This window comes from Talpa europaea (genome assembly GCF_964194135.1).
Source record: "Talpa europaea genome assembly, chromosome: 2".
Lineage (NCBI taxonomy): Eukaryota > Metazoa > Chordata > Mammalia > Eulipotyphla > Talpidae > Talpa > Talpa europaea.
This window is the reverse complement of record NC_140068.1, coordinates 15,071,727-15,095,354: the sequence shown is the minus strand read 5'-3', so window position 1 is coordinate 15,095,354 and position 23,628 is coordinate 15,071,727. Positions and strand designations below refer to the sequence as shown.

At 37.5% G+C, this 23,628-nt stretch overlaps 1 protein-coding gene across 1 annotated transcript in view; it reads right to left on the bottom strand.

The window, feature by feature from the left end:
- EPM2A (EPM2A glucan phosphatase, laforin) overlaps positions 1-23,628 on the bottom strand; it is a gene marked incomplete at both ends in the record, with an annotated part of 73,073 nt that overhangs the window by 25,511 nt on the left and 23,934 nt on the right. The window contains one exon of the mRNA XM_084229066.1: positions 21,362-21,536. Within this exon, the coding sequence (XP_084085192.1) occupies positions 21,362-21,536 (175 nt within the window). The remainder of the gene's footprint in view (positions 1-21,361; positions 21,537-23,628) is intronic.

Here is a 23,628-nt window from a genome sequence, read left to right as displayed (position 1 = left end):
TAAAAAAAAATATGTTCAAGAATGAGAACTTAAGCTTTTAAAAACTTTCTGTTAAACAGATTTAGAACATACATATATTGTGCTGCTCAATAAATTGCTGTCCAGTAAATACTGCTGCTAAGTAAACTGAATATATTCATACAGCCAGCACCTAAGTCCAAAATAGAACTACAGGCTCTTGATGGCATTCCGGCTCTTCCTTTCTAGTTATTACAAGGACAACTATCTAACTTATATAGCTAAATGGACTTATATAGCTAAATTGCCTACTTGGGTGGGTTCATGGACTTGTTAATATACAGGCAGAAACAGAGGCATGGAGACATAGGGTATGTATGTCTTGCAACTCTAGAAGAGCAAAATGTAGACTTCTCATACAGAACGCCTCCCACAGGACTGTCTAGTATCTCTAAAAGCCTCCCGAATAACCAGGGGAGAGAGAATATCTATAATAGGTTTACATTCAACAAAAAGACTTGAAGTGTGAGAAATTACAATTAAGAAGAGTATACGCCACCTTTTTTTTAATTTGAGAAATGTATTCTTTCTGATGTTTTTCTTTCCAGACATACATTGTAATTTTTTTTCTTCATTGTAATTTATTTTTACAAAAGCAATGTCTCCTATCTGACAGGACTTACTCTCAACATTAGGATGTGTTTGGTTTTTCTTCCGGACCTTTGCTTTTTCTCCTTTGTATTCTTTTCTAGTCCTTTTCTTCCATTTTTTCCTTCTCTTTCTATGCTAGCTTCTCTTAACCACTTGCTCCATAATCATGACTGACTTTCAATAGAATTAGTGTTTTTATAACAATCTGTCTGGTCACATGGAGCTTCAGGTTGCTATAGGGAAGGTTCCTATTCAAAATATAGGAACAGGAGGGCGGAGCAACATGGCGGCGAGGAGACGCTGCGAGTAAGATCTCCCATTAAAAAAAGTTAATAGGGAGGAAAAGCGGCAGGTCCCAGTGAGAACTGGGACACGGAAGATAAACGGACGACTCCAGCAAACTGCCCGAAGAAGAAAGTTGCCATAAAAGAGGATGAGAAGGGAGGGAAGCGCAGAACCCTGCTCCCCTCCCCCGCCCACAGAGGCGGCACTCTCCGACCGGCAGAGCCGAGGGAAACAACAAAACGGCCAACAAGAAAAACGGACGCAGCAAGTGGGACTGTGAGTGGAAAGGAACTATTTCAGCCACCACACCCCGTGAACGGGAGCTGAGGCGAACCCTGCAGGATCCGCCGCGGAGGTGAGCTCCACGCGCCATTAAAGAGAGCCCCGCCCACCAGGAGGAGACCAGCACCAGCACACAGCCCCGGCCGCCCGGTAAGCTTGCGCGAAAGCGGCGCTCGGATTGCAGCTGCCCAGGGCCCTGCGCCTACGACCTAGGCTTGCGGGGAGACGGCGGAGGCCCTCCCTGAGTGAGCAGGAACAAGGTGCCCAGGCAGGGGAGCGGGATTCAAAAGGCGCCATTCCCGCGCCACTGATCTGGGCTACAGCCCGCGTCCTGGAACTGAGGGCTTTGGAACTGAGACCCGGGCAGAGGCCCCCCCTGAGTGAGCAGGAACAAGGCGCCCAGGCAGGGGAGCGGGATTCAAAAGGCACCATTCCCGCGCCACTGATCTGGGCTACAGCCCGCGTCCTGGAACTGAGGGCTTTGGAACTGAGACCCGGGGCACGAAATTAGGGGCGTGGGTTCCCCACGACGGTGGGGCACAAGGCAGACACAGCACCCCAAAGCCGTTGAGGTGTACCCTACCATCCCCGCTCTGCTCCCTGTCCCACGGCGTGGAAAATCAGCTCCCCAAGGGCTCTAGGAGAGATCTCTGGTGCCACCTAGCGACTTGACCCCAGCACAGGCTACTGAAGGAGCTAGTGGCCAGCTGGGGAGTTAGCCCACACCGGGCCCCTTCTGAACAAGTAGTCTGAGCCCACAGGGAGAGCGAGCACCCACAGCCGGGGCAGACCAGGCGCGCAGAATAGTGTGCCTGAGACCAGAAGCGCAGGGAGTGTGTCCCACATCACCATTTTAGAACAGGGACATTTCTTCAGTAAAGACTACCTGCAGAAGGCTTCCCCAGGAGCCAGAGGTGAGCGGGGGAAGTTCGCCCACGCCAGACCCCCTCTGGCCTGCAGTCCAAGCCCAGAGGGGAGCAGGAACCCACCGCCGGGGCAGACCAGGCGCACAGGGGAGTGTGTCCCCACATCGGCATTTTAGAACAGGGACCTTTCTCCAGTAAAGGCTGCTTGAAACTGACAGATGACTCCTGGAAGAACCAGAGGGGAACAGAGAAGCCCACCCAAGATGCCGGCCAGTCCCAACAACACAGTGTCCCAACGCATACGGCAAATTAGAAAACAGACAGTAGGGAGGAGAAGAACCACACGCAACCTAGCAACTCTCCAGAGAAAAAGCACACCACAAAAAGAAAGCCAGCCCCCAGATTGCAACGACAATAACTTGGAAGAATTTCTGAGCCTTCCAGAAAGAGAATTTAAAATTGCCGTGATTAAAAAACTGACAGAAGTCATAAAGGAAAACAATGATAAGGGAAAAATAATCAACGATCAGAAGAATGCAATTGAGTCCCTAGAGAGGGAAAACAATGGTCAGAAGAAAGAAATTGAGTCCCTAAAGAGGGAAGTAAAAGAAATGCAGGAGATCAAAGAATTAATGGAAGAACTAAAGAATTCTGGGAAAAGCAATGAAAGCAGAATAGATGAAATGGAAGAACGAATAAGTAGTCTTGAAGACACAGAAATAAAAAGAACCAAAACAGAGAAGGAAAGAGAAGTACGAAGGAAAAAGAACGAAGAAAGACTTCGGGAACTATCTGACTCCATGAGGAAAGGAAATATAAGAGTTATAGGAATACCAGAAGGAGAGGAGAGAGATGTAGGAACAGAGAAAATATTCAAAGAGATAATTGAAGAGAACTTCCCAAATGTGAAGAAGGAGCTGAAAATTGATATACAAGAAGCAAGAAGAACACCAAACTTCCACGACGAAAGGAAAAATACAGCAAGACACATAATAGTAAAGCTCCCAAGAATCCAGGACAAGGAAAAAATAATGAAGCTGGCAAGAGGGAAGAAACAGATGACATTCAAAGGAAAACCAATCAGGCTGACATCAGACTTCTCCGAAGAAACACTACGGGCAAGGAGAGAGTGGAGGGACATAGTCAACAGACTCCAAGAAAAGAGATGCCAACCAAGAATACTCTATCCTGCAAAGCTCTCCTTCCTCTTTGAAGAAAGAATATGGACCTTCCCAGACAAACAGAAACTCCGGAATTTCATTGCAACTAAACCCCCACTCCAAAAAATACTACAAGGAGTCCTAAAGCCAGAACCTCAGAGCGACGAATAACAATGAAAGAAGGCCAAAAAAAAAAAAAGTTATTAAAAGAATAAATAAATAAAATCAAAGGAAAGACAAACACAATGGCAAATACAGATGTTAACATATCAATATTAACTCTAAATGTAAATGGACTAAACTCTTCAATAAAAAGACACAGAGTTGCAGCCTGGATTAAGAAACAAAACCCAACCTTTTGCTGTCTCCAGGAAACACATTTAGCTACAAAAGATAAAAATAGGCTCAAAGTCAAAGGATGGAAAACAATCCTACAAGCAAATGGGCCAAAAAAGAAAGCAGGAACAGCTATACTTATATCAGATAAAACAGATTTCAAACTCAAAAAGATAAAAAGAGACCCCAATGGTCACTACATTATGATCAAGGGGACAATACTTCAAGAAGAAATAACACTCATTAACATATACTCACCAAACGAAGGAGCACCAAAATATATCAGACAACTGTTGTCCTCTCTGAAAACAGACATCAGAGAAAACACATACGTAGTGGGAGACTTCAACACACCACTATCAACAATGGATAGATCAACAAGACAAAAAATAAGTAAAGAAACCAAAGCTCTAAATAAAGACCTAGAGCAATTGGGCTTAACAGACATCTATAGAACACTAAACTCCCAAAAAACGGAGTACACATTTTTCTCAAGCGCACACGGATCATTCTCCAGGATCGATCACATACTGGGGCACAAGACAAACATCAACAGATACACCAAGATTGAAATCATATCAACCATCTTTTCTGACCATGAAGGCATCAAACTAGAAATAAACCATAAAAAGAAGGCAAGGAACTTTCCTACCTCATGGAGATTAAAAACCACACTACTGGAAGACCATTGGACTAATGAGGAGATCAAAGAAGAAATTAAAAAATTTTTTGAATTGAACGACAAGGAGGACACCAATATCCTAAATGTATGGGATGCAGCAAAAGCAGTAATAAGAGGAAAATATATAGCAATAGAAGCTCACATCAAGAAACAAGAAAGAACGCAAAGAAACAACCTAATCTCGAAGCTCAAAGATCTAGAAAAAGAACAACAAGAAAACCCCAAAACCAGTAGAAGAAAAGAAATAATAAAAACCAAAGCAGAAATAAATGAAATTGAAACTAAAAAAACAATCCAAAAGATCAATGAAACCAAGAGCTGGTTCTTTGAAAAAATCAATAAAATAGACAAACCCCTAGCCAGGCTCACAAAGGAAAAAAGGGAGAAAGCACAAATAAACAGGATCATCAATGAAAGAGGAGAAATCACAACGGACACAGCAGAAATCAAAAGAATAATCAGTAACTACTATGAACAGTTATATGGAAACAAGTTTAACAATCTAGAGGAGATGGACAAATTCCTACAACTCTACAATCACCCAAAGCTAGATAAAGAAGAAATAGAACACCTAAACAGACCAATTACAATTAGCGAAATTGAAATGGTAATCAAAAACCTCCCCAAAAACAAAAGCCCAGGACCTGATGGATTTACAAATGAATTCTACCAAACATTCAGAGACGAATTAGTGCCTATCCTTCACAAACTCTTCCAAAAAATTGAGAAGGAAGGGACAATACCAAACACGTTCTATGAAGCCAACATTACACTAATACCAAAACCGAACAAGGACAACACAAAAAAGGAAAACTACAGGCCAATCTCCCTAATGAACACTGATGCAAAAATCCTCAATAAAATTTTAGCTATCAGAATCCAACAATGTATCCATAAGATAATTCACCACGACCAAGTTGGATTCATTCCAGGGGCACAAGGATGGTTTAACATCCGAAAATCAATCAACGTTATCCAACACATCAACAAAAAGAAATATAAAAACCATATGATAATATCAATAGATGCTGAGAAAGCTTTCGACAAAGTGCAACACCCATTCATGATAAAAGCCCTTGAAGTTCTTGGGATACAAGGAACATACCTCAACATCATAAAGGCCATCTATGACAAGCCAACAGCCAGTATCATTCTCAATGGTGAAAAGCTGAAAGCAATTCCATTAAGATCTGGAACAAGACAAGGATGTCCACTCTCACCATTGCTTTTCAATATAATACTGGAAGTCCTAGCCAGGGCAATAAGACAAGAGAAAGACATCCAAGGAATCCAAATAGGAAAAGAAGAAGTCAAACTATCACTATTTGCAGACGATATGATATTATACATAGAGAACCCCAAAAACTCCACAGAAAAGCTAATTCAACTCATCAATCAGTTCAGTAAAGTGGCAGGATACAAAATCAACACGCAAAAGTCAGTAGCCTTCCTATACACAAACAATAAATCTGAAGAAGAAGAAATCAAAAAGACCATCCCTTTTGTTATTGAAACAAAAAAAATCAAATATTTGGGAATAAATCTAACAAAAGAGGTAAAGGACCTATACAAAGAAAACTATAAAACACTGTTAAAAGAAATAGAAGAAGACACAAAGAAATGGAGAGACATCCCCTGCTCATGGATTGGAAGAATAAACATTATTAAAATGGCCATCCTTCCAAAAGCAATATACAGATTCAATGCTATTCCAATCAAAATTTCAATGTCATTCTTCAAAGAAATAGAACAATTATTGATGAAATTCATATGGAATCACAAAAAACCCCGAATAGCCAAAGCTCTCCTGAAAAAAAAAGAAGGGAATGGAGGCATCAGACTCCCAGACTTCAAACTATACTACAAAGCCATAATCATCAAAACTGCATGGTATTGGAACAAGAACAGACATACAGACCAATGGAATCGAATAGAAAATCCAGAAATAAACCCACAGATTTATGGTCAACTAATCTTTGACAAAGGAGCAAAGACTATGCATTGGAGCAAAGAAAGTTTGTTCAATAAATGGTGCTGGGAAAACTGGGTCGCTACATGCAAAAGAATGAAGCTTGACCACCACCTCACACCATACACAAAAATCAACTCAAAATGGATTAAAGAACTAGACATAAGACCTGAAACCATAAAATATATAGAAGGAAATATAGGCAAAACACTACGTGATTTGCACATCAAAGACATCTTTACAGACACATCACCCAAAGCAGTGATAGTGAAGGCAAAGATAAACAGCTGGGACTATATCAAATTAAAGAGCTTTTGCACAGCAAAAGAGACAATAACAAAAACAAAGAGAAACCCCACCAACTGGGAGAACATTTTTGCACCCAACACTAATGATAAAGGACTGATCACAAAAATCTGCAAAGAGCTGATGAGACTCAACAGCAACAAAGAAAATAATCCAGTCAAAAAATGGGCAGAAGAGCTTAAAAGAAACTTCTCTGAAGAGGAAATGCAAATGGCCAACAGGCATATGAAAAAATGTTCAACATCACTTGTCATCAGGGAAATGCAAATCAAAACTACCATGAGATTCCATCTTACACCAGTGAGAATGGCACATATTAAAAAAACTAGCAACAACAAATGTTGGCGAGGGTGTGGAGAAAAAGGAACTCTTCTGCACTGTTGGTGGGAGTGCAAACTGGTCCAACCACTGTGGAAAGCTGTGTGGAGATTTCTGGACCTACTAAACATAGAGCTTCCATATGACCCAGCAATTCCACTCCTAGGTATTTACCCAAAGGACACAGAAACATCAATTCCAAAGAGCACCTGCACCCCTATGTTTATAGCAGCACTGTTTACAATAGCTAAGCTTTGGAAACAACCCAAATGCCCAAAAATAGATGACTGGATCAAGAAGATGTGGTACATATATACCATGGAATATTACTCAGCATTCAAAAAAGATAAACACATGCAATTTGCTGCAACATGGATGGCGCTGGAAGGGATCATGCTCAGCGAAATAAGCCAAAAAGAAAAAGAAAAATACCGGATGGTCTCACTCATAGCAGGAATCTAGAAAACTTAAATAATGGACCAGGAAAATGAATAATTATAAGAAAGTGAAAATCAAAATCAACAAAAAACTATGAACCAGAGACACTTTTAGGGGGGCGGGGGCGGGAGGGGAGGGATTGGGGTCAGAATGGGGGGCTGCAATTGTATGGGGAATATAACAATAAAATTTATTAAAAAAAAAAAAAAAAAAAAAAAAAACAAAATATAGGAACAAGGAGCAGCATTTTGTTAATATTTTCAAGTTCATTTTAAGGAGCAATTTCATGGTCTAATCAAAAGATTATCATTTCATGCCTGAAACAGCAAAAGATATACACTCTGGCCTCAGAGCCTGCTGACCTCAGACACCCAGCTTCTCAGGTGATGCACCTGGCTATATGCCCTTCAACTCTGCCTGCACTGAGGACTCCGAATGCCCATCAGCTCAGCATATCATAGGACAGTCTGCTCTTCCAGTCTGGAGTAAAACCTCATTTTCTGAAGTTTTCTCAGTAGACTAGCTGCCTTTACTCTATATTTAATATTTTCATTTTCAAAAATAACCTATTTGCACTAGCAAGAAAGCAGCCCATGACAGACATCTTTGAATAAGCTGAAGAAATTAGTCGAGTCAACAAGACAAAATACTTTAAGTCAAAGTTGGGTAGTGAATACCATCTGCATTTCCCAAATGTGCAGTCAGTTTACCGTCTTTATTTTGCATTTTATTTACAGATGTGTTCCATCAAGTGACTGGCCTGCACTGCACTCCATAGCATTTTAAAAATTTATACGCTTCTTATTTTTAATGAAAATCTGTAGTTGGGATTCACCCATTTACAGCACAAAAGAGGACTTTTGTTCCTAAACTCATTTTTCCTTCTCATTGCAACTCCTCAGATTCTGGGATAGTTTCTGTTAGAGAGTTAGTTGTTCCTTAATTTTATTTCTAAAAGCAGAAATACCAGCAGGTGTCTTTCCTACTCTTCTCATTTAAATTAAGGTGGGTTTTTTTTTTTTTGGTTTTTGTTTGTTTGTTTGTTTGTTTGTTTTTTAGTCTTACTCTATAACAGCATAGTCAACTGAATTCCAGGTAGAAGTTATGTGGCTTTCATTTAAATTTAAATTCAATTCATGGATAATTTAAAAAATCCACTCTGGGATGTCACACACCTTACAAGGTTATTACAGAAACCCAGATACGTAGAAAAATCTACTTCTCTTTTATAAGTTAAAAGAGAGTGAAAACCACAACACTCTTCTAAGTTTCAAACCCAAAGGTGATTTTGATTTTTAATGAAATTAATGTCAACTGTTAATCTTGCCAATGGATTAGAGTTCTTCATACAATGAAAATTTTTTAATATCCACTTTCCTATTGTGTTCAGAAATACTTGTTTCTAGGTTTATACAAATTCCAGCAAAGAATTTCAGATTTGTGGAAGAAAAAAATTCATTTTCATACTATCTTTCTAGATTGCCTGAAATCCTATAAATTTGACTGACAAAAGACATATTAGCAAGAGAAAAGCACACAACTTTATTTAATAAAAGTTTTACATTTCATAAAGGAATGAGGACAGAAAGGAGTAAAAACTGAATGCTTTATACTAGTTTAATGATGAACAGAATGTCTGGGGGTGGGGGGTGTAGAATGACAGAACAAAAGGATATGAGCTCAGGAAATTTGGCAAGGCGTGTTCCTCCATCTTCAGAGATTAGAATGCCCCTGGCCTCTGGGTATAGCACCTCTCTCACATGAAGATCTTACTGCCTGCTTCAGAGTACAATGAGAAAGCACTGCCTACACAGGCTATTTCTCAATTTTCTTCAGCTTAAATAATATGTCAAGAAGCTATATCTTGGGGTTATAAACCTCATTACTGTGACATGTATGATTGAAGATTAAACAACAGGCAAGGCCTTAAGTCACTCCTGGTCCCAAAGGAGATGGAATGGAATATCAGTCACTTGACTTACAAACTAAAAAAAGATTCCTATAGGAAGTTTCTTAGCAGTTATTATATTGTGGGTAAAATATCTATAAAAATTTTAAGTTCATGTCAATCCAAAAGATTATAATGTCCACCAAATAGATTTCCACCCAACCTGACTTGCCACATTATAGCAAGGCAGTTTTTACTACTTGGATTAAGTTGGGGGGCAAGTTTTGAGGGCAGGGGGTTAGGTTTTACATAAACAACTATAAAATCTTATGTACTGTACTTGTGTAAGACAAAGGTCTTGTACTCAGATCTATATGAGATTTTTATTTAATAATGATAAAAGTCTAAAGCACAATTTCATGGTACATTACCCAATTTTTCCTGTACTTCAATATTATAATTACTGAAAAGACTTATTAAAATGAGAAAATAAGAATATGAGGCAAGTAAAACTTTTATGAATTTCCTTATTTCATAAAAATTTAAATAGCCATGGTCTCTCCCCTTATTAAAAAAGTTGGTACTGAAAATTGTATGTTAAGTAAATTTTATAAGTAAATCACAGTTTAAACCTAGATATTTCAACAGGAATTCAAGACCTTCCTCCACTCAAGACCACTTAAAGAAGATAAATTGAGGGGCCTCCCTGGTGGCGCAACAGGTTGAGCACAACGCTATGAAGCTGTCCAAACCCTCTGCAGTGCGGGTTCGATTCCCAGCCAGCTAGGGAGATTCCCACATGGTGTGCGAGCCCTCTCCAGCTGCTCCCCTCAGCAGTGCTTTCAGTCTGTCTGCCTGTTCTGCTCCCCACTCTGTCTCTGGTGAATCCTCTCACCCTCCTGTGCCTCTGACCTGTACTCCAGCTATTGTATAAATAAATATATATGTATATGTATAAAGAAGATAAATTGAAAATATAGGTAAATAAAGAGTAACTTACTTGTATTAAGATTTTCACAGTAGCATATATTTTATTTGTCTATATTCTGGGGCTATTAGTTTCTCAAGGAGAGACATGAGGTCTTGTTTGACTTTGTATCCCTCCTATCTAGAGCTTGGCAAAAAGCAGGTGCTCAAAAAGTATTGGATTGTCGGAAAAGCCATGATGCACTTTTGCCTAGAAAAGACAAAAAATAAGTCATGACTTTTGACAACCCAGTAGTTAAGCAAAGATGGAATGAAGAGAGGTCGAAGTCACTGATGGCCATATTAAGAATAGAAAGTAGAAAATGCTTTAAATATGTGTTTAGATGTGGACTTCAATCCAATATTATGGCCAACTCAATTTCTATAATCAACTGAATACTTGAATTTCAACTTCTCTGATCCACCTGTACTGTCCATTTTACTTGCTTTGACTTAACAATATCTGACTTAAATGTCCTGAATTAAAGGATAATTCATGAAACCCTGTCATCTGTAAATAGCTATTATTCTGGCTGAAGGCTGCTAATAAATTCTGCCAACCTGATGTCTCAGAATGCTTCTTTCCCTTTCACTGCATCCCTGGGTTTTTTTTTTTTTTTTTTTTTTCAAAAAGATCCAAAGTAATAAAAATTCAACATGGCTATAAGCAATGAGACACAAGAAGCCCTATTTCCAAAACTCTGGTAACATCAAAAACAACAGATTATTCAGAGTGAACTCTTAAGAGACAGAGAATGAGTCAGAAAGAAATGGGATTTAAAAAATAACCCATTTTACCACCTGCTATCACAGAGGAGCTGCAGAAAAAGTAGCCAATTACAGAAGAGAAGTATATGTTCCTTCCCTTCCATTTTCTACTTCATCCTTCCTCTTTTTTTCTTCCTTTCTAATTTTTCTAGGATATGAAGAATAACCAGCTATAGACATACATGTAGCTTTATAGATGCAGGTATATTTCATTATGTATAACAGACTGGTTCCTGATGCTTTGCACTGACCTGCTAGTTTTGTAACATAGCATACCTCTTATCAATTCATCATTTTTGAGAGACTCAATTTTTATTCCTGGTTGATCACTAATTTTAGCTTTAGATTTCTCTTCCCTCCTAAAATGAGACCAAAACAGAAAAAAACCTGGGCATAAACTCAACTTCTTGGAGAGGTCACTATTTAAATAAATTATCTGGTGACTTCCCATATAGCATGTCTCTAAGCTTTGGGGCTTAATGTGTTAAGTTTCCATAAAACTTAGCAAGAGGAGTCACTCCTAGCATAACTTAGCTGGAGAAGCAGTAGAAAATCAATATGACTTAGTTGATATGGGAAGATCCCCTTATTAATGCTTCCTTCTACATAAATGTGCCTATTCACTCTGGCAAGTAGGAGCCACACATTTGAGGAGTGGGCATAGCAAGATAAACACCAGCAACAAAAGTAAGAGGATTATGGTTATTTCAGAAAAACAAAGCAGGACAATCAGAGGTATCTCATAGAAGAATGGGGTGTTGGGACAGAATGCACCATCTAAAGAAAGGAGAAAGAAAGCAAATATAAAATGTTCACAATTATATGGCAAGAAAGGATAATGAGGCAAGTTCAACTATAAGGCAAATGCCTGAATAATTGTCACTTTTCAAAAATTGACACAAAGGTCTCGGGAGAGAGAAAAAGGTTTTAGGTCCTTCTTATAATGAATTCAACTTATGCAGACTTACATGGACTAAATGAAATTTAAAATTTGACTAGTGAAAATAGGCTGAGCTTTTTGTCATCTGTTTTAATCAGATGTCTGCTTTGATCAGAAGTTGATGGCACAAAGTACTGATGTAAGAAAGTAGAGGCTCTGGCTGAAGAGGAAATAGAGGCACATGGTGAAGAATCCGAGAGTAAGTCATGTGCAAGCTCAGAGCAGGACTGCTGTGGCTTTGATTCCTGCTGGCAGCTTCGCTTCCCATGTTGCTCTTTTGTAAGATGAGGGATGCTATGGAAGACTCCCTTTCTCTCAGGGTCAGAAGTAGTTGGTGGTTACAAAGCATCACTGTGCTTTTACTTGCCCAATAAATTCTGTACATCTAAAATTTACTCCCTGCTTTCATTAGCCTGTGCTCTAGAATCCTGCCCCAGCACTGGGTCAAACCCACCATGGGGCCTGTAGGCAGAAAACAATCCTTCATTATAAAATGGAGTATACAGTATATGTCATCTGTGTGTGTGTTTCAGAATAATGTTTACATATACTAATCAATTAAGTTAATATTTTCATCACTGTTCATTCATTTATCAGGACAAGAAGACTTCATGACATTCAAAGAGAACAATTAAAAGGGTTTAGGATAAAAAGGATGTGAAAGATGTCATACAATTTATCAAAGCATGAAATAAAGATCTTACTTTTCAGAAAAAGTCATCGCAGACCTTTACAATACAGAAATAGCCCACAGTAAAATCGATCCTCATAAATAGTATGCATGATGAGGATGGGGACGGTTGTTTCTAAATTGCTCCCTCCTCCATCTTTCCATTCTGATAAGCCAAAGATGAGGCTGTGATCTAAGAAACTAGACAGCTGAAGCCAACCATAACCAATAACCGGCAAAGTGATGTAAATATAGTCACCCTCTGAAAGCAAGACAGAAATGTCCTCTGATGCATTCACTAACAAACAGAACCACAGGGCTTCCTGCAGTGGACCTTCCATGAAGGCTAGCACAGGGAAATTAATTCTAGCCACGGAAAACCTGGTCTATAATTCCAGACCTACCAAGACTCCATCTAGTGTGCCACTTAGTCTGCTTTCTGGTCTGACTAGCATCCTACAAAAAACCATAGAAATAGGCTACTTAGCTGGTCTAAAACATCCTGTCTTCTGTAGTCATTTAAAATGAGACAACAACTTCTTCAGTTGTCATGACCACTGTAATAATGGAATTGGGAGAATCTGGTCAGAATCCAGAGAGGTCAGGAGCCAGAATGTTTACCTTCCATTAGTCAGCTGTCTATACCCCACTGACACCTCAGGCCCTCTCTCTACTGATGCCCCTTCTTCGATGTCACAGAGACAGTGGGCACTACACTGACATAGCTGCCCCCATGCCCAGCACTGGGCCTTCTGCCAGGGGCCATGGAGGCACTGTCTGTCCTGGATTCAGTGCCATCTTCCTCACACTACTCCCCTGTGTTCTCTTAGTCATTGATTTTTCTCCACTCTGTGTGGTCATTTTATTACCATTAAGATATTATCATTGCACCCATCTCGTAATTCTCATCCTCCACCATGTATTTATCCATTTCTCTGTTCTCTTTTGTTGTAAAAACCTTTATTTTTATAGCAAAATTGCATGTTACCCCCATAATGACATAGGAATCCAATTTACTTGATTTATATAATGGACTGTTCTCTCTTCTTTCCTACCATTCTGTAGACGCAACCTGAGATCTGACAACCACATCCTCTCAAGTAAACTTTCTGCTCATCCACCTGTGACCATATATTTCAATTATAATTTAAACAACAATACTGTTGATAATACACAAGGCAGCACAGCATCCAGATGCTTCCTTTATAACTGTACTAATTCAAAAACAACACTTTCAGCAAAACTGCTTTCTTCATAATGTTAGCAAAAGTGTTTTAAATGATTTCTGTGAAATAAGAATGAAAGGGGCATATTTGCATTAGTTCATATTACCATTAGGATACTAATATCTATCACTAATGTTTTATATGATTTTTAAATAAATCCCAATAATTTTAATAATATATAAAATATATAATCCATTTTAGTATATGTCCATATAAGAATATTATCATAAGGAAAAGACATCATCCATTAATTTTATTTTATAAACTAGGAACAGCATTATTTATATAGGGATATTTATATAGGGAAAAGAAACTTTTCAAGAATCTCATATACTCAGTTAACACTCGATAAAAATCACTGCCTAATCAGAAGAACTCACCAAGAAGGAGAATTATGCTATTTTCTTTCCTACTCTAGCATGGACAATTATAATCTTGGTTTTACTGCTTAGAAAAATGTCAAATCATTCAATCAGCTGTAAATACCAATTGAAATTAGATTCTTCCTTTGCCCAATAATGTCTTGATTGTGAACTACAGAAGTAGGTCAATATAATTAGGTCCTGCTGCACACAAAATTTTGTGGCTATTTTTTATTTACTCCAAAAGCTATTTCTTGTCAAAATTTTGTTATAAATACGAGCAATGGGAAAACAGCATAATATAAGAAGCTTATATATAAACTTATCAAAGATTATTTGTATACTGACTATAAAATATGTGTATTTTCAATTATAGCATCTGTCAAGATGGGCTGAATGTACATGTGGACTACAAAAATGAGGGAAATAAGCCAACACAGTTAGCATGAGGTTGTAGGCAATTTTCCCTGATTCTGAAACCAAGAGGCTGAAATAGTGCATTCACTGTTAAATCAATATAACATATTGGGAAAATATTACTTAAACCTTACTTTTTAAAAATTAACTTTAATCCTTGATTATTTCAAAAACTGTCTTTTGTAGCCATCTAGTTCAACCAGCTCACTTTGCAAAGTGGAAAATTGAAATCCAGAACTGATATGGGATTGTTCCAAGGTTACCCAATGGTAAATGAAAGACATGGGTGGATACCCAAATTGCTCGCTCTCTCTCCAAAGTAATTAATTTCATTCATTTTAGAAACTGTGTAGCTAAAACAATGTTTTAAAATGTACAAAATTATTGTTCTGCAGCATTTAAAATTATTTTGAGTTTTGAAAATTATTACATCTTTCCTTGATAAGCCAAAGTGACTACAAAGTATAAGTGTGCTTATACAATATATTTTCTTCTAAATTGTAACATTTTTGAAGTGTAAAGTATGATGTTCATAGAGTCTAACTGATGTCTCTTGACTGTGTTTAATTGGCAATAAGCCTTTTTAAGATACAGAAATTACAGTACTTTTCAACTAAAGTCTCATTAAATTAGTCATCTGTGTCTTTAATGCAAACATTCATTCTTTTATATTAAAAAAAATCTATTGAGGGCCTCCCTGGTGGTGCAAGGAGTTAAGCACCAGACTATGAAGCAATCTGCAGGCTCTGCAGCACGAGTTCAATCCCTGGCTGGCCAGGGAAAAACACACATGGTGAAGCAGACCTCTCCTGCCTTGCCCGCTGCTCCCCCCAGCAGTGTATTTCAGTCAGTCTGTCTGTTCTGTTCCCCACTCTGTCTCTGGTGAATCCTCTCACCACCACCACCCCCATCTCTGGCCTGTACCCCAGCTCTTGTATGCATAAATAAACCTTTAAAAAAAAATCTATTGATGAGGGAGATTTAGTTTAGTTCCAAGTACAGTCTGAATATGGAAGAGCATGTTGGGATTTTTTAAATCTCATTCTAGCATAGCAGAACCTTATTTGGGTCAGGGGGACAGAATATAATTTAAATATGAGAAATACTGCATGAATTTAATATTTATTGAATTTTTTATCAAATTTAATGTTAGATGCTTTGAATATCTTATTTAACTTTAATTTTATTGCAGGCTGATTGATTCCACACATCTAATTTGACCTTTCCACCAAACTTCATTAACATAAAAAGACTTTATAAAAAGTTAAACACACAAAATCACAAGAAATCAGCAAACAGGAGGAAAGGTTACAGTAAAATTTGAGGGAGTTGGAAAGCAATTGGTTGCTAATAATTTGACATACCTGAATAAAGCTAAATCTTAAAACCAGGAATAGTAAAAACTAAGGACAGTCTGGAATTGTACTACAGAACCCCAACTGATGTTGTCAGGTACTTCTGGATGTGGGTGAAGGAAATAATGAAAAGTGGTTGCTAGTCTGTTTGAAAAGCAGCCAGATCCTCAGATTCATTTTCCCCATCCTTATTAGGTAGGAAACTTTCCCTTCCCCAATCCTGACAAAAACTGGAAGTTTATTCTCTGGAGAAAGTTAAATGAATCTGTACTTGGAGATAATCAGAATTAAAGGAAGAGCTCCAAGGACATAAAGAGGGGTAACCGAATGTAAAATTAAATAGTACTATTGGGTGATAAAGTAAGCTGGGTGGAAGAAAAGTCAAAGATATAAAAGATTTGGACCAGGGTTCCAATATTTAAATACTAGGCATTCCAGAAAGAAAGGAGAGGAATGAAATCATCAGAGAAATAATTCAAGAAATTTACTTTGAAAGAAGTACCTGAGTTTGCAGAATTAAAAAGTCTGCTCACTGAGACCTTGGCAAATGGATAAAAAGACCCACACCAAGACTGAACCTTCATGAAATTTCATACTTTTTTAAATGAAAAGATCTACAGGCTTCTAAAGAGGTGGCAAGAAAGGCCAATTCAAATATAAAGGACCAGGAGCCATATGAATGAACCTGTGGAATGCAGACCTCATCAACTATCTTGGGAGGATTGAATGACAGATGGGATGTCACTGAGGCTTGTGGGGGGACAAGGGGGAAAAAAATCTAGTTCTACATATTTCATGATATGAAGCCAATGGACAATAACTGTAACTAAAACCCAGAAGAAGCAATAAAATCTTACTATTATAGCAAAAAATCAACTTTCATTGAATGTGAATTGCCACGGAAAGACCCAAGGGGTAAAGGGAGCCAGTAAACTTCTCTTTTTCATTAAAAAACAACAACACTAGATTCCTTAAACATAAGCATCTATACTTTGAATAAAATTTTAAACCAAAATGTGCCACAAAAACTCTTCAACATGGTCCCACCAAGTAATGGATATGAATTTCTACTAAAGGGTCTCCATTGTCCCTCCACTGGGGCAGAATGTGTATCTGCTTATCTCTCTAGTTCCAAATGTTGAGATGTATGAGCATGTTCTCTTCTATATGATTCATTCTGTAGGTTATCATATGGTCTAGTATCCCCAGAACAGTCCTGTTTTTACATCCATTGTATTACATGCATTCCAATTATTGAAATTGCTTCTTTTTACTCTCAAAATTATTGTGTATGAATCAAGTTATTTGATCAGTTTCTCTTTGCTCCTTAAGACTCCCTTATATTTGCACATGCCATTCTCCTTACCTGGACTTTTGGGCATTCCAAATGCCCTCCTAGGAAAGAAAAAAAAAAAACAAACCTTCATATTTCTGTTCAAGTTCTATTCATAAAGATGTCCTTGAATCAGAGACTTCTCCTCCTGTCCCTGTTATACTGAATGTGCAAACTTGTTACAGAAATTATCTCACTACACTACAGCTGTCTATGTGCTTATCTTGCATAAGAACATGAGAGATCCTGAGGGCAGGGATGCTGCCACTCCATCTCTAATTGTTCAGCACTGAATTCAGAGCCACCCAGAGCAATCCACACAATTCTCACTGAATTTGCCATATTAAATTAATTTTAATTGTTAGATATTTATATTTTTGACAGCATTATCATGAAGAAAACTTAATGACAACTCATTTCTGATAAGATTTATGCCATCATAAAAAAAAAAAGGTGCAGGCCTACTAAAGAGTGATACAAATTACAAATTATTAGGTGAGTTAGATATCTGTATTATTATATATACTCAAGGATATAATCTATCATGGTGTATCTATTTTAGCAGATCAGATAAATTCACAAGTGATTTTAGCATTATCCATAGTCAAGGGAACATGACCACCATAGCAATTACATGTTCTCAATTTAATAATGAAATACATGAATTTTAATTCTTTTCAACTGAATTCACATTATCTTGTCCAGTTTCAATTTAGACTTACTTGTAGCTGGAATTAAAAGGGAAGCTGTGCTGAAATAACTAAAGGTATATGTGTACCTACTATCCATAAAATAAATGAGTTAAGAATGACCAGTTAGGGCCTCCCTGGTGGCGCAGCGGTTGAGCGCTGGGTTGCGAAGCTGCCTGCGGACTCTGCGGCGCCGGTTCGATCCCCGGCTGCTCCCCGGCCACCGGAGGAGGGTCCCACATGGCGCGCAGACCTCTCCTGCCGCCCGCTGCTCCCCTCAGCAGTGTACTTCGGTCCTTCTGCCTGTTCTGCTCCCTGCTCTGGCTCTGGTGAATTCTCTCACCCTCCCGCGCTTCTGACTGTGCCCAGTGCATGTATAAACGAAACAAACGAGCAAATAAATAAATAAAAAAAAAAAAAAAAACATGCCTCTATAAAAGAAAAAAATTAAAAAAAAAAAATAAGTCAAAAAAAAAAAAAAAAAAAAGAATGACCAGTTAATTAAAGAAATTAACAATACAAAATAGAAAGATCAGAATGAATAGAGAACAACTAAACAAGAAGAGTTCCAGAAAAGGGCCTCCCTGGTGGCACAGGCAGTTGAGCACAGTACTGTGAAGTTGTCTGCAGCCTCTGTAGTGCCGGTTCAATCCCCACCAGCCACGGAGATGCCCACATGGCAAGGCAGACCTCTCCTGTCTCGCCCGCTGCTCCCCTTGCAGTGTATTTCCTCAGTCTGCCTGTTCTGTTCCCTGCTCTGTCTCTGGGGAATCCTCTCATCCTCCTGCACATCTGGCCTGTACCCAGTTCTTGTATAAATAAATAAATCTTTAAAAAATAAATAAAATTTAAAAATAATAATAAAATAAAATATTTAAAAAGAGTTCCAGAAGAGAAAAGAACTTTAAAATAATTCTCATTAACAGTCTAAGAAAGACTCAAAATTATATCCATTTCTAAACCAGAGCAAGTCTACAAAAAAAGAAATGACAGAATAATCAAGAATATATGAAAAGCATACAATTACAAAACAAAAAGAAAAAATGAAGTTGCTCATAAAGTGAAGCAATAAAACTAGGAGATAAAAAATATTTTTATAAGTTAAAATATGGGTATACCAAAGGACACAGAAACATCAATTCCAAAGAGCACCTGCACCCCTTTGTTTATAGCAGCACTATTTACCATAGCTAAGCCTTGGAAACAACCCAAATGCCCAAAAATAGATGACTGGATCAAGAAGATGTGGTACATATACACCACGGAATATTACTCAGCATTCAAAAAAAGATAAACACATGCAATTTGCAGCAACATGGATGGAGCTGGAAGAGATCATGCTCAGCAAAATAAGCCAGAAAGAAAAAGAAAAATACCGGATGGTCTCACTCATAGCAGGAATCTAGAAAACTTAAATAAAGGACCAGGAAAAAAGAATAACTATAAGAAAGAAAATATCAAAATCAACAAACAACTATGAACCAGAGATACTCTATGGGGGGTGGGGGGCGGGGAAAGGAGGGATTGGGGTCAAAATAAGGGGGTTGTAATTGTATGGGGAATATAAAAATAAAATTTAAATAAAAAAATTTAAATTTTAAAAATTTTAAAAAAATTTTTAAAAAATTTAAAAAATAATAAATAAATAAAATATGGGTATAAATTCAAGAAGTCCTAAATCTATCTAAGGGAGTGTCATTAATGATAGAACAAAGACAATGAAAGGAAAGAAATAATCAAATAGTAGAAGAAAATCCCTAGAGCTCAAGTCGTGACTCTTCATATAAGAGAGTTCAGCAAACATGGTTCAGAAAAAATAAAAGGAATCCATAAGCCATCCTCACTACATGCCAGTGCATCTGGATATGTGCTCCTTATTCTTTACTCTGGATCGCTAAACTTCATGGGCCCACAGGCTCAGCATTTTCCCTCCTCCTTGTCTCTTCTGTTACTCATTGATTTCTAAATGATATCGCCTAGACTCATCAGAATGGCATCAGACATGATAACCCCAACTTTATCTTTCCATTTCCACCCTTTTCCCCAAAACTCTACATATCAAATTGACTCCCTTCCTGCCATCTAATACACATTTCAAGTACAGTATGTTTAAAATAGAATTTTATCTCAATCCCTACTCCAAATCTGTCATCTCCTAGCTTCCCCGTCTCAGTAAATAGCAAAACCATTAATACATGGACTTAAGCCAGGCTTAAGTCCTCATTCTCTGCATACAGTCCACTTCAAGGCTAATATATCGCACGAATTTATAAGAAAAGTTTGTCAAAAAAAAAAAAGTTTGTCCAAGAAGAATATTAATTCCCTAACACTATGATAAGTATTCTCAATATCTCCCACCCCTGCCAACCTTGTTAGTATTAATTAAATCTCTAATTCAAAGCAATATAATTTTTAAGAAAATAAAAATGTATCTCTTTGTCTATGGTACAAACTGTATGTTCTCCAGTAAATAAATATTACAAAGTATTTTAAATTTGGGTATTGGTTATAAATTTTAAATCATCCAAGTATGAAAAATTTGTTCATATCCATTCAATTAAATGTATCATCTATAAACATTGAAAATGTAAAAGTACTTTTAAAATAGAAGTTAATAGGCAGAGGTAGAACTGGAGGAAAACACAGGGGCAATAAAGATCTTATCTTACATAGCAGGAAATCAAGAGACACTGTCAAAAATTTATGGATCAAGAAATAAAAGAGAATATTTTTTAAATGAACATGATGGAGAATGGAAGGAGAGAACAGTGTAAGTCAGCTAAATTTCTCTCATGTCATACAGGAGAACCTGTGAGTATTTTTAATTGATATATTAGCAAATAAAATATATGTATATCATTTAAGATTTGGGTTTAACCCCCCCAAAACTAAAAGAACTGATTTTAATAAGTGGGAAGACAGAAAGTGTAGTGAGTCTTAATTTTCACTTAGCATCCTCTTAAGTGTCTAAATTTTTATCCAATCATATATTGCTGGTATAATAGTAAACAAATAAATGAAAATGAGCACAATTATAAAAAATAGAGCAAATGATCATATCCAACATAATTTTTATGTCTTGATTTTCACACATTTATGTTATGATACCTAGGTAAGGTATTATAAGAAGACATTAATTTTGTTTCATTATTGGTCAGTGTAGTCTAAGAGATAGATAAAAATGCTGATCTTGGTTATTTTAGTCTAGATTTTAGTTTTAATCTACTATGTAAATGTAAAGATCGATTTTCTACTGTCTGGTCAAAACATGTTGATCCCAGGGTATGTATTTTAGGGAAAAATTTTGTGAAAAGGATCATTCACTTCTAGAACCAGAAAAACCCACATAGTGATTCACTAATTATTCTCAAAACCCTGCAGGTCTAGCACCCCTCCCAAGGGAGACACTGCAGTTTTGCACACAGTAAATACTTCCGTTATCCTAATGCTACCTCTTGTCCTACTTCTATGCCTATAAATACGACACTATTTTTACCTTGAATAATGCATGGCTTGGTGGCCTGCAATATTAAAATAGAAGTCTGTTGTGTGCTTCATCTCATCAGTGTGCCCAGTGGCCTCGATCCAGTGTCCTATTGGGAGACAATAAACACCATCCACAAAGTTGTTTTCATTATAAGTACAGCAACGGTCGTGGTGAGGCCCATTGCCTAGAATGAGAAGCAATGACAAACAGAGCAATTAAATCAATGTTTTGCTTAACTGGCCAAAAAGTAGCTGATGCAAAATTAATAGTAAGATGAAAATAAATACAAAGCTGCTTCATCTACACATTTCAGTATGAACAAAAATTAGGCTAGCGTGGAAGGGAAAGCAGTAGGAATTTTTAGAGTTGGTTATGAATGTCATGGAGTTCTTTTCTTCATTTAAGCAAGGGGAGATTTCCAAAAGCACCACAACACTCAAAAGTTTATGGTTCTTCTAGTGTCCTCAGAATCCATTGTGAATTAATTTGCAGTCTGATAAACCGCCATGGTCAATCATTAATGTCCCTGCAACTTTGACTTTTCTGGTGTGCACATTTATCACCAAATCAGTAATAAAGTATTTTAGTTTAAGTTCAAACAATAACTTTTAAAAAATAAACACAGTAATAAATAATAAAACAAATGATCTGCATTCAATCTATTTTGCATGTAAATCAGTGGATAGTTTTGTTTTTAGATGGGAAACTAAGTATCAGAGATCAACCAGCTTGCCCAAGGTCACAGAACTAGTAAGTAGAGAGCTATTAGTAACTTGATATTCTTCATCCCCCACCTGTCAGGCACCTGATACCTTCCTGTGCTTTTCTGCCTACTTCACAAGCACAAGACACACAATCCTCTTTCCAGGGAGTGGCGCAAAAGAGAAACAGAAGGACAGGCCACTGACAACACGATTTGCCTACATCACAATTCTCCCAGCAACTACACTAGTAGACTAATCCTCTATTTCTATGGAAACTATAATTCATACATTACTTTTATTAGTCCTTAGGAAACCACTCACTTAAAATCATTCCTTTCCTTAAATCGCCTAATCTATGTATTGTCATTATGTAGCCAGATCCCCTGTATTTTGCAACATAAAAACTCCCCTAGATTAAAAATTAGAAATAGGTGGAATTAAACTCTACCCTTTGTTCCCTCTTCCCCAACCCCCCTAACCATTAACTGGGTCCAGCTGCATTCCTGGAAAATCGGAAAATTGATAGTGTTACAGATGAAGCTTAGTGAGAAAGACATACAAATGAACATGGCTTCAGCTAAGAGTGACCAGATGCACTAGCCTGAATTTTGAGGCTTTGAAGTCAGCCTTTGACTTCTCTTTTGCTGGAAAAGTCCTAAATAGGCCTCTTGTGCTAGCTAGCCAAATTAGTTACAAAAGTGCCGCTGCAGTGAACACACAAATGATAAGTCTTGTTGAAATGAAACAGTCTTGTTGCTGATAATGGAGAAATTTCTAGTGGTCTGGATAGATCAGGCCAACCATATTTGCTTAAGTCAAAGTCTAAACCAGAGCAAGTTCCTAACTCTCTTCAATTCTCTGAAGGCCAAGAGAAGGTAGGAAGCTGCAAAGAAATGTTTGAAGTTAGCAGAAGTTGTGTTTTGAGGCTTAATGAAAGAAAAGGTCTCCATAACATAAACATGCCAGATGAAGCAGCAAGTGCTGATGTAGAAACTGCAGTAAGTATCCACGAAATCTAGCTAAGATGGTTGATGATTTGGGCAAACTATATATTCAACAGTGGTATACAGAATATTAAAGAACTCTCAAAACTCAACAAAAATTAAACAATTTAATTAGAATGGGGGTGAAAAACAAAGTGACATTTCAGCATAGAGGACATACAGGTGGCATGAAAAGATGTTCAACATTACTAGACTTAGGGAAATACAAATTAAAACCACAATGAATTAGCACTACACCCATGCAAGTGGAGCCAAAAAAAAAAAAAAAAATGACCACACCAAATGCTGGATGTGAGGATATAGAGAAACTGAATCATTCACACATAGCTGATGCAAATGTGAAATGGTCCAGTCACTCTGGGAAAGTGTTTAGCAGGTTTTTAAAAATACTGAACTTGCAGTACCATACACCCCGATTTGTGCTCCTGACATTTATCCTGGAGAACCTAAAATTCTATTCCCACAAAAACTTGTAGAATTTGTGTAGTGGCTTTATTAAGTATAGTCCAAATCTAGAAAATACCCAGATGCCTTTCAATGGGTGAATGGCTTAAGACATTGTAGTACA